The sequence below is a fragment of the Stenella coeruleoalba genome (assembly GCF_951394435.1).
Source record: "Stenella coeruleoalba genome assembly, chromosome: 14".
NCBI classification, from domain to species: Eukaryota; Metazoa; Chordata; class Mammalia; order Artiodactyla; family Delphinidae; genus Stenella; species Stenella coeruleoalba.
In genome coordinates, this window is record NC_137160.1 from 68,110,478 (window position 1) to 68,127,693 (window position 17,216).

General features: G+C 44.3%; 1 protein-coding gene across 3 annotated transcripts in view; it reads left to right on the plus strand.

Moving 5' to 3' along the window:
• The window catches only part of CHEK2 (checkpoint kinase 2), a 39,734-nt gene extending 22,524 nt beyond the window's left edge, over positions 1 to 17,210 (plus strand). For 2 of the 3 annotated variants that reach the window (XM_079942487.1, XM_079942488.1), the window contains 7 exons: positions 3,834 to 3,895; positions 5,418 to 5,517; positions 7,205 to 7,291; positions 8,292 to 8,455; positions 8,682 to 8,797; positions 9,812 to 9,897; positions 16,568 to 17,210. In XM_079942487.1, the coding sequence (XP_079798613.1) occupies positions 3,834 to 3,895; positions 5,418 to 5,517; positions 7,205 to 7,291; positions 8,292 to 8,455; positions 8,682 to 8,797; positions 9,812 to 9,897; positions 16,568 to 16,711 (759 nt within the window). In that variant the 3' untranslated portion in view covers positions 16,712 to 17,210. The remainder of the gene's footprint in view (positions 1 to 3,833; positions 3,896 to 5,417; positions 5,518 to 7,204; positions 7,292 to 8,291; positions 8,456 to 8,681; positions 8,798 to 9,811; positions 9,898 to 16,567) is intronic. The other variant, XM_079942489.1, reaches the window with a different exon arrangement.
• Positions 17,211 to 17,216: the final 6 nt, after the last annotated feature.

Consider the following 17,216-nt stretch of genomic DNA (forward strand, 5'->3'; position numbering starts at 1 on the left):
AGGGCACTGCCAGTGATGAAGCCAAGCAGACCAAGCAGTTTCCATTCCTTCCTCTCATCTCCTATTCCTTTTCCATGTGTGTGTCTTTTCTTCTGCTTTTCATTTTATCAAAATATCACATGCATCTCCCTCCCTGCATTTTAAAACTCTTGCAGCATTTTTTTTTTTTAGCAGTACGCGGGCCTGTCACTGTTATGGCCTCTCCCGTTGCGGAGCACAGGCCCCAGACACGCAGGCTTAGCGGCCATGGCTCACGGACCCAGCTGCTCCGTGGCATGTGGGATCCTCCCAGACCGGGCCACGAACCTGTGTCCCCCGCATCGGCAGGCAGGCTCTCAACCACTGAGCCACCAGGGAAGCCCTCAGCTTTTTTTTTTTTAAGAATTTTTTAAAAATTAATTTTTTTTGGAGTATAGTTGCTTTACAATGTTATGTTAGTTTCTGCTGTGCAGCAAAGTGAATCAGTTATACGTATATATATCCACTCTTTTTTAGATTTCCTTTCCGTTTAGGTCACCACAGAGCATTAAGTAGAGTTCCCTGTGCTCTATAGTAGGTTCTCATTAGTTATGTCATACATAATAGTGTATGTATGTCAGTCCCAATTCATCCCATCCTCCCCGTCCCGCCTTGCTAACCATAAGTTTGTTCTCTACATCTGTGAGTCTATTTCTGCTTTGCAAATAAGTTCACCTGTACCATTTCTCTAGATTTCACATATAAGCAATATTATACGATATTTATTTTTCTCTTTCTGACTTTCTTCACTCTGTATGACAGTCTCTAGGTCCATCCACATCTCTGCAAATGGCACTATTTCATTCCTTTTTATGGCTGGGTAATATTCCATTGTATATATATGTACCACATCTTCTTTATCCATTCCTCTGTTGGTGGACATTTAGGTTGCTTCCATGTCCTGGGTATTGTAAATAGTGCTGCAGTGAACATCGGGGTGATTTTTAAATAATTTACCTCTGTATTTCTACATAATACACATAAACTGCTCTCTCTTGGTTTATTAATGATAATAGCTCATTGCCTTCCTGTTATATGAGACTTTCAGCTCTCCTTTCCTTTCTGTTCCTCTTAATGTAATACTACAGTGCATATTCAGTGTTTCCATTATTGTGACAATAACAAATGGTCATGCAGAGCCAAGTATACTATGATATAATCATAGGTAAGGAGAGGTGGAAATGGTTTGCTCTCAGCCTGACCGCATGGCTGTTTATTCCATGACCAAAACGTGGCTGGCAGGGCTCACGCTCAGTGGGTGGTGTGTCTGTTATTGATGTTGATGGTATTAATCTGGGCAGCATATGGGTGTCTCCTGTGTGCCAGCTGCTCTGCTGAGTGTTGGTCTCAGAAAGGTAAGTAAGACTTGACTCAGCCCATGCAGTGAAAGGAGACTTGTGGTGGGTGTCAGTTTCCTCGTGGGGCAACACGGATTAGAGCCACTGCAGGAAGTGTGGATCTCAATTCCAAGGGGGACATTTGAGATGGGGCTTGATGCCTGAGGCCAAGTGTTCCAGAAGGCTGGGTCACCAGGCCTAGAGGGTAGTGTGAGCAAAAGTGTGACACAAGGAGAGAATCTGAGGTGGGCCGGGAGTTTTGTGGCCTGGAAAGGAGGATTTCTGGGACAGGTCGCAGGAGATGAGGCTGGGGTGGTGGGTGGGGACAGGACGAGGCTGGGTCTTGAAGGGCTTGCTAATCCCTGCTGAGAAGTTGGAATTTAGCCTCTAGGCAGCAAGGTGCTAAAGGATTTTTTTTTCTTGTCTTCCTCCCTTCCTTTCCTCCTCCTCACTCTTCTCTCTTTCTTCCTTTAAGTAATTTAAAATTATATAATATTTGACATGTGTAAAATAAGTGTAAATTATAAAGCAAACCAATAAAGTGAACACCTTTGAACTCACCATTAATTTAACAACAAAAACTTTGCCCATACAATTAAATTTACCTCATACTCTTTGATGTCTGTCGAGACTTGCCTTTTCCACTCTTGCCTTTTCCACTCGGCATTGTATTTCCAAGATCCATTGTGCTGGGGAGGCTGTGGGGCATTCATTCACCACTGTCTAACAGTTCATCATGGGGAGATACCACTTGGAGGATTTTTTTCTTTAAGATTTATTTATTATTTATTTATTTAATTTATGTTTGGCTGCATCAGGTCTTAGTTGTGGCACGTGGGATCTTCACTGAGGTGTGCGGGATGTTTCATTCCGGCGCATGGGCTCTAGTTTGCGGCACACAGGCTCTCTAGTTGAGGTGCTGGAGCTCAGTAGTTGGGACGTGCGGGCTTAGTTGCCCCACAGTATGTGGGATCTTAGTTCCCCTACCAGGGATCGAACCTGTGTCCCCTGCCATTGTAAGGTAGATTCTTTACCACTGGACCACCAGGGAAGTCCCTACTTGGAGGATTTTAATCAGCGATGGAAGTGATGAAATTTGCTTTGTAGCAAGATCACTCTGGCAGGTTTTGCTATTCTTTTTAATCTAAAATCTAAAAATCTTATGGGACTTGCCTGGCGGTCAGTGGTTAAGACTCTGTGCTGCCAATGCAGGGGGCACGGGTTTGATCCCTGGTTGGGGAACTAAGATCCCACATGCTGTAGGTTGTGACCAAAAATAAATAAATAAATAAGTAAAAATCTTACAGCTCTCTTCTCTTTAATTCTTTTTTTTTTTTTATAAATTTATTTATTTACTTTTGGCCACGTTGGGTCTTTGTTGCTGCGCGTGGGCTTTCTCTAGTTGTGGCGAGTGGGGGCTACTCTTTGTTGCGGTGCGCGGGCTTCTCATTGCGGTGGCTTCTTTTGTTGCGGAGCATGGGCTCTAGGCACATGGGCTTCAGGAGTCGTGGCACGTGGGCTCTAGAGCGCAGGCTCAGCACTTGGGGCACACGGGCTTAGTTGCTCCACGGCATGTGGGATCTTCCCGGACCAGGGCTTGAATCCATGTCCCCTGCATGAGAAGGTGGATTCTTAACTATTGCGCCACCAGGGAAACCCTTCCCTTTAATTCAGACATAACCACAACCCTCTTCTCTGCTGGGTGGGAGTGTATGTCCCTAATAGATACTCACCACATCATTTTTCTACCCCGACCACTAGCTTTACTGTCAGTCATTTGTACTATGAAAACAATAGGTGTGCTTTCCAAGTATAAAATCATTCTATTAAATATGCATTTTAAACTGTACAATACTAGTCTCTGTTGTTCTTCAGCAAATGCACCCAGCATTGATCAGAGGTCACAAACTATGAGCCAAAGATGTGTGTGTGTGTCTCTCTCCTCCACCTCACAGATGTGCTGTAGAGTTCGAATGAAACTGGAATTTCCCTCTTCTCTTGGAAAATGGAGGATCTTTTCACATGGGGTGCCCTGTGGTGCCAGTTGCTTGGAGCTGTATAGCCCTGCTGTCTGGCAGGATGGCTGGGCTCCCCACCTGGCCTGCTCCCTTTATTCATGCTACCTGCTAGGCTCCCAGGTTCCTTAGGTGTCCTCGAGTCCTTGTGCTTGGGGGTCAGTGAGGAGGAAGGCTGGGAGGAGACTGGCCTCCCTTCCTTGGCACCAGCCTTGTATACAAAGCGTGAACTGCTCTCTTACCAGCTTGGTGGGGTGGAGAGTTTCTTGTATTTTCTCACTCAGGAGCCAGCTGTGCTGTGTTCTGCCTTCCCCTGTGCGTGGAATTCAAAGTGTACCGAGGCAGGGGACCAGAGGCCTGGTCTGGGCCTCCTTGACCCCTTGGGTGGATGTCCTGAGTTCTGCTCTTGGGATTTTCCTCTTGGGGAGCTTCTCACTACTTTTCCTCTTTTTTCCCCTTTTAGCCTTGTATCATCAAGATTAAAGACTTTTTTGATGCCGAAGATTATTATATTGTTTTGGAATTGTGAGTAGTAAACTTTTTTTTGTTTCCATTTAAACGTTTATAAGCCACCAAAGAGCCTAATGGTGGCTTGCATTTATCCATCCTGGGGACCCTCAGTGTATGTATGTGGTGGGGGGTTAGTATCAATTCTGAAATCCCTCTAGTGTGTCCAAAGGCATGTGGATCTGAGGCTTGTGTTTGAATCTTACTCTGCTGGTGACTGACTGTCTACCCATGGGTTAGTTTACTTCACCTCTCTGAGTCTCATATTCCCTGTGTTAAATTGGGGTAATAATGATAACCCCAGGCACAGATGCATAAGGTTCAAATGCTGTGAGGGCTGGAAATCCCCCAGCAGAGCACCTGGCACACTAGGTGCTCGAACACAGGTACATATTATTACTCTGAAATAACTGGCCTGGGTGGCCCTTGCTGCTTGGGATCATAGTACCAGGTTGCATGGTGACACCTGAGTATCTTTCAGGTGCTGGTTTTCTTGCAGGTTTATTTGGTGTGATTAAAATAATTTCCTGTCTCATTCCTGGAGAGACCTGTTTTGATGTTCGTTCTGCATAAATGTGCAGTGTTTCTGGGAGTGGCTGTCATGGCAGAGAGACAAGGCTTTACTCCTGAGCGGGAAACAGTGGCTATGCTGGCTGACCATTAAGATTATAGAGTAAATAGCAGCCCCAGTCATAGCACTAGGAGAGACTGGACAGCCCTTGTACTTAAGGGAATATCTGTTGCTATGAAATAGGAGATTGTTATTTGACTGGATCTAGTTAAAACATTTTAATAATAATAGTAATAGTAATACAATAACAGTAACTGATACTAATTAAGCACTTAATATGAGCCAAGTCCTGCTCTAAGCACGTCGCAGGGATTGACTCATTTAACTTTCCTGTCATCCAGATTACTTACAAGTTATTGGTGAGTTACTGTTTTTGGGTCCACTTTACAGAAATGAGAACTGAATTGCAGAGGGATTGAATAATCTTGCCAAGCATCTCCACTGTGCCAGGTGCTTTACCTACATCAGTTATCTCTTAATTTTTACAACAGCCATCAAGGTAGGTGGGATTTTATCCCCATTTTTTGAGGAGATAGAAACAAGCTCAGAGAGGTTGTGTAACTTGCCCAAAGTCCCACAGCTGGGAAGTGGTAGAGCTGGGCTTCAGACCCCAGTTGATTGTAGGTTCCTGCTTTCTCCTCTACACCAATCTCAGAACCACCTGGGGTGCACAATAAAAATGCAGACTCCTGGGTCCCACCTCTGATCTACTGCATCAGATTTTTTAAAAGCTCCCCAAGCGTCTGCAATTCCCACCGTCCTCTTCCTCCATCTTTCCTTGTTCCTTAGTTTCCAATGGGCACATCTTTGTTGTGGACGAGGCTTATTACCTTACTGCTTTTACAAATGGGAGTCGAGTGAATGAACACTTTGCTTGTCTTAATGAGTTTGCTTTGTTTGTGTTATTCTCTTCCTTCCAAGTGAGTTTCCCTCCAGGAATGAACCCCCTGCTTTGCCTGTGTGTTTCAGGATGGAAGGAGGAGAGCTGTTTGATAGGGTGGTGGGAAATAAGCGCCTGAAAGAAGCTACATGCAAACTCTATTTTTACCAGATGCTCCTGGCTGTGCAGGTAAGAGAAGCCCTTGCTGCTTTTGAGAGTGTACTTTCTTTTAAGTGTTACTCTCCCAGTTAGGCAGAAGATGAGGGACCAGGGATAAAAACCCAGAGAACAGAGTGTGTGTGTGGGTTGTTCCATTCTTGGCAAAAACATCCCACCCCTTTGACTCAGATGAGAAAGCTCTTGCTGTGAGGCTTAAGAGAGTAAAAAAAAAAGGAAGTTAAAGAAATAAACACATTCCCACATGGCCTCTCTTTAGCTTGGAGGTATTCCTGGAGGGGAAGGGATCTCTACTGCTGCCTGATCCCTGCAAAAATCCCCCTTACCTCAAGGGGGGAGCTGGGCAGGTATGAGGACAGATCACACCCCGTGGCACAGTGCTAGGGGTTTCTTACACATGTAGTATCTTGTTAACTGTAGCAGGCACGCGGGCAGGGCATGCTCTGCCTTCTCTTCAATATTCGGGGCAAGTGTTGGGTGGAGGAACAGCTGGAGGAACAGGTGGAGGAACATGCACCCTGCATGCTTCAGAGAACATCACCCTTTCTCAACCCAGATTTGGTTGTGGCGATTCCCTGCCAAGGCCTCTTCCCTTGAGAACATACTGTATGCAAGAGATGCAGTGATTGGGAGCAGCTCTTGCATTGGGTGAGGATTGAGGGAGATTTTCCAGGGGCTGGTCTACCTGGGTGCCCACCCTGGGGGCTTCACCAGATGAGTGGAGGTGTCTTGGAGAATTTTTCCTCTAGGCCAGAGGGATATCCAGAGAAAATTGAAGCGCATAAATACCTAACCAGTGCTTTACTCTCTTAATGGTTTGTTCCCAACCTTATATTATACCAAGAATATTAAGATGAATTGAGTACAGATCAGTGGATGTGGGAAACTTGTTTTTCCTAAAGAAATATGACTTAGTATATACAAATGAATACACAAAGAAATATCACCATTCTATTTCAGCCATAGTTTTCAAAGACTAATCTTTGCATCAAGGAATATGTTAACTCTGGGTGTTCAAACAGATAATCTACACATGTGTACTTTACAGAGTCCCTTTAAAAATATTCTCAGGGATGGAATAACCAAATGTACTATTTTGGTGGAATTTTTATAGTTTAAGATGGTCTCATAATATTTTATATCATCCATTTACATTTTTTTATTGAAATTGACATCTTCTGTTTCTGCCAATATGAAGGGATAGTTATTATTTTGAAGAGTGAAGTAAAATGTCTACTGTCATAAGTTGCCTTTTTCATTTTTCTACTTTTTTTTTTTGCGGTATGCGGGCCTTTCACTGTTGTGGCCTCTCCCGTTGCGGAGCACAGGCTCCGGATGCGCAGGCTCAGCGGCCATGGCTCACGGGCCTAGCCGCTCTGCAGCATGTGGGATCTTCCCATACCGGGGCACGAACCCGCGCCCCCTGCATCTGCAGGCGGATTCTCAACCACTGCGCCACCAGGGAAGCCCCATTTTTCTACTTTTTTAAAGAGTTTCTTACAAACAAATTTGTAAACACTAATCCATTTATCCAGTGGTTTTCTATGATTTGGGGGAATATGGTTGTGAGTAACATGGCTTACAGTTTCATCCAGCTGTAAAGTGTGTGTGTGTGTCTCTCTCTCTCTCTCTCTCTCTCTCTCTCTCTACTCACATACTACTCGATATATCTAAGGGTCATGCCTGTCTTTCTATGCAGTACCTTCACGAAAATGGCATTATACATCGGGACTTAAAGCCAGAGAATGTTCTACTCTCATCTCAAAAAGAGGACTGCCTTATAAAGGTAAGAAATGTATGTTTTATATGTGGCCAGTAGATTTCTGTTCAGAAACTGTTTTTAAATTCATCAAGTAAAAAGTAGGACCATAAAAAGGTAGAGAACTTGACCTTCCCACTTTTAGCAATTCTTTTAGAGATCAGATGGTATTGCTCCAATCCAGATGTAATGAGCATTTATTGAGCTCCATTGTGTATAAGCCACTTTCATCTTCAGAGGGAGGAAGTAGGGGTCTAGATGGGAGAAACACATCCCCTGTCTTCCTCTGTTTAAAACAGCACTTCCCAATCCTGGCTTCATTTTAGATTCCTCTGTTGATTTAAAAAAAAACCAAACAGGGCTTCCCTGGTGGCGCAGTGGTTGAGAGTCCGCCTGCCAATGCAGGGGACATGGGTTCGTGCCCCGGTCCAGGAAGATCCCACATGCCGCGGAGCGGCTGGGCCCGTGAGCCATGACCGCTGAGCCTGCGCGTCTGGAGCCTGTGCTCCGCAACGGGAGAGGCCACAACAGTGAGAGGCCCACGTACTGCAAAAAAAAACCCAAAAAAAACCACCCAAACAAACCGTGACACCACGCCTACGCCTCAAAATCACTGTAGATGGCACCCAGGTGTAAATATTTTCCTCAGGCTCCTCGGGTATTCCAGTTTGCAGCCAAGGTTGAGAAACCGGGGTCTAAGGAGAACCAGGAATAACTAATTAGAATTCTAGAGTGTCTGTTTACGGTTATAAGCCTTTCGTAAGGTTACAGAAAACCCAGATCTAAGTTGAGAAAACCTGGGCCTTTAAGTTCCTTGGCTCAGGAATTTTCATTTAAGCAAAATTAAATAACTTGCAGAGTTTAAAATTACCTTACCAAAACATCAATGTGTAGATTCCAGATTAATGGCAGCACGACCCATAGGATAGGAACTGTTCTAATCTGCATGTCTTTTGGGACTGGCAGACTGTGTTACTCTTTATTTTATGATGTCATTAAAAGTGATTCCCTTTTGTCCTTGCTTTAGATTACTGATTTTGGGCAGTCCAAGATTTTGGGGGAGACCTCTCTGATGAGAACCTTATGTGGTACCCCCACTTACCTGGCTCCTGAGGTTCTTAATTCTTTTGGGACTGCTGGATATAACCGTGCTGTGGACTGCTGGAGTTTAGGAGTTATTCTTTTCATTTGGTAAGAAAAAGTTTTCATCTCTTCAGACTCTGGTTGGAGGTATTTAGGTGAAATCAGCAATGTGTCCAGGTCGAGAGCTTGTGTTTAATTTAGGTCACTTATTTTGACCATCAATTTAAAGCAACACCTAATTTTTCATGATGCTGAAAAAGAAATCGATGTATCCATGAATGCCACTGAGAATGCCACTTGATTTCTTTTCCTTTCTCTCTCTACCAACATTAAGCCTTAGTGGGTATCCACCTTTCTCTGAGCATAAGACTCACGTGTCACTGAAGGATCAGATCACCAGTGGAAAATGCAACTTCATTCCTGAAGTCTGGTCAGAGGTCTCAGAGAAGGGTATGGATACAAAAGGGTTAAGAATTTGTGGTTTGCTAGAATGTGTGTGTGCCGTGGTGGGAATTTCTTTTCAAATTCTGTGATGTTTTCTCCTGTCAATCCTGTTCTTATTTTCTGTTGTTAGTTTTGCACCATTTGAGAGGCAAAGGAAATTATTAGGAACTTGGGCTCCAGAGCCAGGCTGATGTAGGCTCGTGTCCCGGGTCAGCTACTTCCTAGCTCTGTGACCTTAGGCAAGTTATTTAACATCTCTGGGTCTCCATTTCATTTATTTGTAAAAGGGGCACAATAAACCCCTACCTTAAGGGGTTTTGTGAGGGTTAAGTGTAATATGCTCACTGTGCCTGGTATCTATTTAAGTGTGCAAAATAATGGGTAACTTTTTAGTTACAAGGTCTCCTTTGAATTAGTAAGCACAGCAAGAGCTAAATGTAATTACTTTGTATTTTAGAATTTAAAAGGGTAACTTTGTAATTCTCAAAAGAAAAAGTAGAAAACTAAAACAATGTACCACAGATGATTGTGCTAAGTGTCACAGTGTCTAAGGAATAATATTGCAATATACAACCAGCCTCCACTTGTTGCTGGCCGTCAAGTTTTGTTTCTGCTCCTTTGTTTCAAGGAGCGAGCTCTCGCTGGCCGAGGAGCTCTCACCATCACTCTGTGGGTCTTGGAGAGAGTTGGCTGAACATCCTGAGTTTTAGAACTGGGGGAAGTTCATCTTTAATTAGTTTGAACTTGAGTCCAGCAAGGAGAGTAGGGATGGAGAGCTAAGAGGTTGTGATGTCTGAGCAGGGAGTGTTGGGGAGCATCATGGTCGTTCCTGGTGTTCTAGAGCACGTGGACAAATACAGAGTGGGGAGGATTAGGGGGCCATGCCTACTGATCACAATGACCTCAGCCCCTCTCTCCTCTTTCTGGATGTTGGCCTGTGATTCTGGCATACTCTAATTTTGTTGATTTAATGCCTTTATCCTTCTCACTGTGATTTGCCAAATTATCTTACTGCTTTAGCTCTGGACCTCGTCAAGAAGTTGTTGATAGTGGATCCAAAGGCACGTTTTACGACAGAAGAAGCTTTAAGACACCCGTGGCTTCAGGTGTGTATGGGGCAGTGCCTGCCAGCCTAAAATACCCGGGCAGCCCTGAACGGTGCCTGAGAGATGGGGAAGAGGATGAAAACATACGTTTGCTTTGTTGGGTCTGTTTAATGCAATTTTTAAAGACTGAGGTTTAGGTGTGTCGGTATGTGTATGTTTGTCTGTGGGTCTGAGCGTGGGTGTGTCTCGTGTTTGTGTGCAACCTTTACAACTTGACCTGGATAGACAAGCTCACTTTATGGCCTGTCCTGGTTCCACTTGGCTTCCCTGTGTCTGCGGTTCAGTTGTGTTCCATTGTGCTCCTTTGAGAGATTGTTCTAGCTCCAAATTTCCACCCTAGCTATGTCCTTCTCTTCTCTCAAACACCGTACCCCAGACGGGCGGGATGGGCTGCGTTCCAGCCATCTTCAACCTTAGATCAGGGAAGCAGGGGTGGGAGGAGGGGAGCAGCCTCGCTGGGGTAGAATCTGGCTATTTCTGAAGCCCAAGTGATTGGGCATGAGGGGTCCCACTTCTCGTTCATGGTGAGTCAGCATGCCGTTAGCAGATTGTCACCTGTGCCTTTCAAGTCTGCATTTCCTCTGTGTCCCTGCTGGGGGTTGTGGCTGCCATTAGATTATGTACTGATCTCATTCGAGCTGCCAGGGTTGGAAGTCCTTAGTGGCTTTGGTGGGCTAGTCTTTGGTGTTAGAATTCACTATGGCCTCGGGCAGGCTTTTTGATGGATGCCAGGTCTTCTGTTAAGTGGAGTTCCTTTTAGCACAGCCATATGCCTTTCTGTTAACTTTCATTTGGTCTCTGTTTCCTGTGGGGATGGGGGACTTAACCAGGTTGTTTGAGCTGGAGGCTCACATACTGTGGGAATTTCTAGTCCAGGAACTCCTTGGGCCATCTAGTCTCAGCACTGTGCTTCTGGAGCTCTGGGAAGAGTGTCCTCGTTCTTTCTCTCTTCCAGCCCTCCACACCGAACAGTTCTGCTCAGGCCAGCTCAGGTTGAGAACGAGAAATCCTTACAAGAAAGAAAAAGTAGATATATGTGTTTGGGATGTTGCCCTGGAAACAGCAGTCCCTCCAGAAAAAAATCTGTCAGATGATTTAGCACTTAATAGACCACACAGATTTGAAACTGCAGGACCCTAGAGAAAAGGAATTTGGAAATAAAGGGTGCCTTTGCATGTGGGGACTTAATTTTGATGAAAAAGAAAACATTCCTCTTGGCTCTTTTCATGGGCCTTAATAGGGAAACTCTTGGGGGCCAGATATGGAGGTAGAGGAGCTGTGTTAATCTTGAAGAAAACAGAGCTTGCCAGTTAGGCCTGGGAACAGGGTTTACATCTGCCCAAAATGTACAAACAAGCATAGCCTATTTTTATTGTACTTTTTGTCTCAAAATTGTTAACAACTAAGGAAAAGGTGAAATTCAACCCTGCCACAGGGGTCTCACTTGAATACTCTTTTGTCCACATTTTATTTTTGCAGCAGAAGGCGGAGTGAACATTCAGTGAGGACGAGGATGCCAAGTGCCCACAAAAATCACCTGCTGGTGACAGTTTAGGTTTCATTTTGGGAAAATTCAGTGTTTTTGAGGAAACTAAATGGTTTTACGGGTCTGGCACTGGACTGAGTGTTTGGAATGTGAATTCTGATCTCTTTTTTGTTATTAACAGTGTCCAATTTTGGGCGCATCCCTTATACCCACCTTTGACCTCATGTTCACTTCTTTTTTTTTTTTTTAAATTAATTAATTTATTTATTTTTGGCTGCGTTGAGTCTTTGTTGCTGTGCGTGGGTTTTCTCTAGCTGCGGCGAGAGGGGGCTACTCTTCATTGTGGTGCGAGGGCTTCTCATTGCAGTGGCTTCTCTTGTTGCGGAGCCCGGGCTCTAGGCACGCGGGCTTCAGTAGTTGTGGCATGCGGGCTCAGTAGTTGTGGCTCGCGGGCTCTAGAGTGCAGGCTTAGTAGCTGTGGTGCACGGGCTTAGTTGCTCCGCGGCATGTGGGATCTTCCCGGACAAGGGCATGCACCCATGTCCCCTGCACTGGCAGGCGGATTCCTAACCACTCTGCCACCATGGAAGTCCATGTTTACTTCTTGAAATAGAGGATTTTTTCCTGCTTAACTTGGAGGCATATTACAATGTCACATTTTTGAATAGATTGTAGACATCTCAAAGGAAGGGTATTTACAGATACACATTCTATCTGTGGTATGTAATGATCTCCTTTTTCAGATTACTGCTTACCGATGACTCTTTTTATTTTCATTTCTGGCTGTGCCATGGCTTGTGGGAACTTAGTTCTCCAACCAGGTACTGAATGCGGGCCCCAGCAGTGAAAGCACTGAGTCCTAACCACTTGACTGCCAGGGAATTCCCAACTGATGACTTCTTTTAAATACAGGCTTAAATAGGCTTGTGGTCATTTCTGTTTGGCTGCATGGTTTCATCTCTTCACGCATTCATTCATGCTTTCAGAGGACAGGTAAGGAGCTCATGTGTCAAGCACTGTTAGGCACTGTGGATACACAGTCCAGGTGGCGGCCAACCCTGACTACAGAGCAGTGAGCTACATGTGGTAATAGGGGTAGGCACAGAGTATGGAGGATCCCCAGGATGAGGACTGCCCACAGGGCTTCTGGTACCCACAAGTTCACACGGTGTGGAGACTGTCTAAGGGCAGGGTGGCCTGGGGATGACATAGCAGTATTACTTTGCTCAGGCTGCCATAACAGAGTACCACTGACTGGGTGGTTTAAACAATAGAAATTTATTTTCTCACAATTCTGGAGGCTGGAAGTCCAATTTCAAAGTGCCAGCAGGTTTGGTTTCTCCTGAGGCCTCTTTCATTGCCCTTCAGGTGGCTGCCTTCTCTGTGTGTCTTCACTTGGTCTTTTCTCTGTGTGCTTACATCCCTGGTGTCTTCTTCTTTTCTTATGAGAACATCAGCTATAATGGATTAAGGCCCCACCCTAAGAGCCCAATTTAAACAAAAAATTTATTATATTTAAGTATGGTTGATTTACAATGTTGTGTTGGGCTTCGCTGGTGGCACAGTGGTTAAGAATCCACCTGCCAATGCAGGGGACATGGGTTCGAGCCCTGGTCCGGGAAGATCCCACATGCCACGGAGCAACTAAGCCTGTGCACCACAACTACTGAGCCTGCGCTCTAGAGCCTGTGAGCCACAACTACTGAGCCCGTGAGCCACAACTGCTGAAGCCCGTGCGCCTAGAGCCCGTGCTCCGTCAGAAGCCACCGCAATGAGAAGCCCACCCACCACAACGAAGAGTAGCTCCTGGTCGCTGCAACTAGAGAAAGCCCGTGCACAGCAACAAAGACCCAATGCAGCCAAAAGTAAATAAATAAATAAATTTATATTTAAAAAAATGTGTTCATTTCTGCTGTACAGCAAAGTGATTCAGTTATATATATGTATACATTCTTTTTCATATTATTTTCCATTATGGTTTATCACAGGATATTGAATATGGTTCCCTGTGCTATACAGTAGAACCTTGTTGTTTATCCATTCTCCATATAATAGTTTGCATCTGCTAATCCCAAATTCCCAGTCCATCCCTCTCCCACCCCTACTCCCCCTTGGCAACCACGAGTCTGTTCTTCATGTCTGTGAGTCTGTTTCTGTTTCATAGATAAGTTGATTTGTGTTATATTTTAGATTCCACATATAAGTGATATCATATTATAATCTCTAGGTCCATCCATGTTGCTGCAAATGGCATTATTTCATTCTTTTTTATGGCTGAGTAGTATTCCATTGTATGTATGCACCACATCTTTATCCATTCATCTGTCGATGGACATTTAGGTTGTTTGGCTATTGTAAATAGTGCTGCTATGAATATACGGGTGCATGTGTCTTTTTGAATTATAGTTTTTTTTTTTTTTTGCTGTACTTGGGCCTCTCACTGTTGTGGCCTCTCCCGTTGCGGAGCACAAGCTCCGGACGCGCAGGCTCAGCGGCCATGGCTCACGGGCCCAGCCGCTCCGCGGCATGTGGGACCTTCCTGGACCGGGGCACGAACCCATGTCCCCTGCATCGGCAGGCGGACTCTCAACCACTGCACCACCAGGGAAGCCCCTGAATTATAGTTTTGTCCAGATATATGCCCAGGAGTGGGATTGCTGGATCATATGGCAACTATTTTTAGTTTTTTGAGGAACCTGCATACTGTTTTTCCATAGTGGCTGCACCAATTTACATTCCTACCAACAGTGTAGGAGGGTTCCCTTTTCTCCAAATCCTCTCCAGCATTTTTAATTTGTAGACTTTTTAACGATGGCCATTTTGACCAGTGTGAAGTGGCACCTCATTGTAATTTTGATTTGCATCCCTCTAGTAATTAGCAATGTTGAGCATCTTTTCAGGTGCCTGTTGGCCATCTGTATGTCTTCTTTGGAGAAATGTCTGTTTAGGTCTTCTGCCCATTTTTTGATTGGGTTGTTTGATTTTTTTTGTTATTGAGCTGTATGAGCTGTTTATGTATTTTGGAAATTAAGCCCTTGTTGCTCGAATCATTTGCAAATATTTTCTCCCAATCTGTAGGCTGTCCTTTGGTTTTGTTTGTAACTACAAACAAAACCTTTGCTGTACAAAAGCTTGTAAGTTTGATAAGGTCCCATTTGTTTACTTTTGCTTTTATTTCTATTGCCTTGGGAGGCTGACCTAAGAAAACAATGGTACGATTTATGTCAGAATGTTTTGCCTATATTCTCTTCTAGGAGTTTTATGGTGTCATGTCTTATATTTAAGCTAAGAGCCTCATTTTGACTTAATTATCTGTTTGAAGGCCCTGTCTCCAAATACAGTCACAATTCTGGGGGTTGGGCTTCAACATATAAATGGGGTCTGGGGGGGGCACAATTCAGTCATAACTCACACAGTTCAGCCATGACAATCACAATTCAGTTGCCACAGCGACGGGGGAATAGCATTTTCAACATTGGTTGGGTCCCTCTGATATGGAGGCCCCTGTGCTTATTACAGTGCCTGGCATCTAAGCGTCCTCAACTGTTCACTGAATGAATGAGGGAGGTGGGTGGGCAGGGAGGCACAGAGGGCATTTCTGGCGGAGGCTGTAAGCAGGTGTAGGAGGAAATAAGGAATGGACCTTTGAGAGTGGCCTTGCTGAGAAGTGAGATCCTAGAGGACAGTGTGGAGTGGAATCCAGATGAACTTGGCACTTGGGCAGTGGGGAGCTACACTGAATGATGCAATAAACAGTGATGGAAGCAGGTGATTCTAGCTACTAGATGTAGAACAGGTGAATTCATCCTCGAGCACTAATTTTTCTATATCCATCAAATTGCTGAATATTGAAGGCCTTCACTCCTAGGTCCTTTCTCCGCACCCACCATGGTGCACTTGGCGTAGTGGGAGGAGTGGAGCGGGGGTTGGATGGAAAAGTACATGAGGATTTGGAAGTGGGCTGCTCTGGGTCTGTATTCTGCACATGCTACTTGTGAGTGGCTGAGCTCAGCTTTCAGCTGGCCCCAAAGCCCAAGTCCTAGTCCTGGGTGTTTCACCTTTCTGAAGGTAGGGAGGGCTGTCACCTCTCAGGGCTCCCAGATGCAGAAGTGAGCCCTGCAGAAGTGATTATTCATGGAGGTGGGCAGGAGTTTTCTGTGTACCCTGCCCCACCCCTCATTTCCCTCTCCAGCAGCAAGAAACACCTGTTCACTTTTTTTTCTCATTAGCTCTGGGATATTGTGGGCTTGAAGTCCTTCTGGCAACTTGTGCAGTGCTTGCTGCGTGAATTTTCCTCGGGTGCAGGGTTGCTTTGTTAGGGTGGCCCTGGTAACTGGTCTCATTGTTGGCAGTGGGAGGGGGGACCTCCTGGAAAGATCTGGGGAGCAGCATGGAGCCAACCCCAGCCTTTGACCTCCTGATCGCCATCTCTCAGGATCTGGGATGCTGGCTCTGAAAGATTGACTGCTAAGGTCTATGGTTCTCTCTGACCCACCTGGAGTTTTGTTTGTTTTGTTTTGTTTTTTTGCAAAATAAAATTTATTTGCTAATGAAATTAAAATATAGTGAAAACCAAGAAAATGCTCTTTCAGAAGATTTTATCATATTTCAGCTATATTCTATTGATAATAATTACTTCTATTTTTATTATTTGTATATCACCTTTCGGTTTACCAAGTCCTTAATAATTCTCTCCTACCTTAACACTAGTCAAAACACTTGAAACCATTTGAAATAGTTTGATGGGGCTTTGCGACATACTGTAATGCATTTTCTACCACAGATTTTCAAGGATCATATAATGAAAATAAATTTATATGACAGGTTTGGATAAGCAGCTATTTCTTTGCTCCCTTGTTTTCACAGATGAAATTATGTAATTCCGTAAGTATATTTTAGTCAACCAATCCTTTTGTTACATAGTTATATAATGGAAAGGTGACAGTTGCTCATTATGTTTTAGTCAGTCTACTAGTAGTAGACATTCACCCGGAGCTCTTAAGCGTATGGGTTTGGTTCAGCCAGTGTTGACAGAGCACCGACTGCTGATTAGACTTTTCCCTTTTCTCCACATTCATCTCCATCTTAGCCTACTTCCCTGTTTCCAGGGCATCCTAGCCCTGCCTTTCAGGAAGCTTTCTTTCCCTCATTCACAGCCTACTTATATTTTTCATTTCTTCACAGGATGAGGACATGAAGAGAAAATTTAAGAACTTGCTTTTTGAAGAAGAAAAGTCGATGACTCTGCCCCAGGTTCCCGCCCAGGTATTCTGGATCATGGTCATTAAATGTAGGCTAAGTTTGAAGAGTCAAATGAGTGGAGGATAAGGAGTTTGAATAGTCTCTTTAGCAGTGATTGCTTAACATTTTTTGGTAAGGAATAATGTAGTAGATACTTTGTTTCAGCTTGATCTGCTCTGGCACCTTTAGAAGATTTAATAATGAAGACCATGTTTAATGCATTAGAGAAACAGCTAGGGGTTATTTAGGAAGTCTCCTGTAAGGCAAGATTGGAAGACTTATTAGAGGCTCAGATTTAAATTTGCTGAAAAATTTAAAATTTGGGGGAGTGGTTGATGATTTCTGATTATAATCTTATTCCTCTAAAGTTCTTTGTAGGTATCAGTTAATATCTGTTCATTCCTGTCCTGCCTTCTTTCGGTAACACTCCTCTTCCTACTGCTCCCTTGCAATTTTATAAATGGGGAAACAAAGACACAAAAAAGATTGTCTTCCCACAAAAGAGCAAGACTTGAGGCTCCCTGGGAGAGGTATTGTGGTCCCTTTACATTTCCTAATTTAGAAGACAACCAAGAGGAGGCTGGTTATGCTT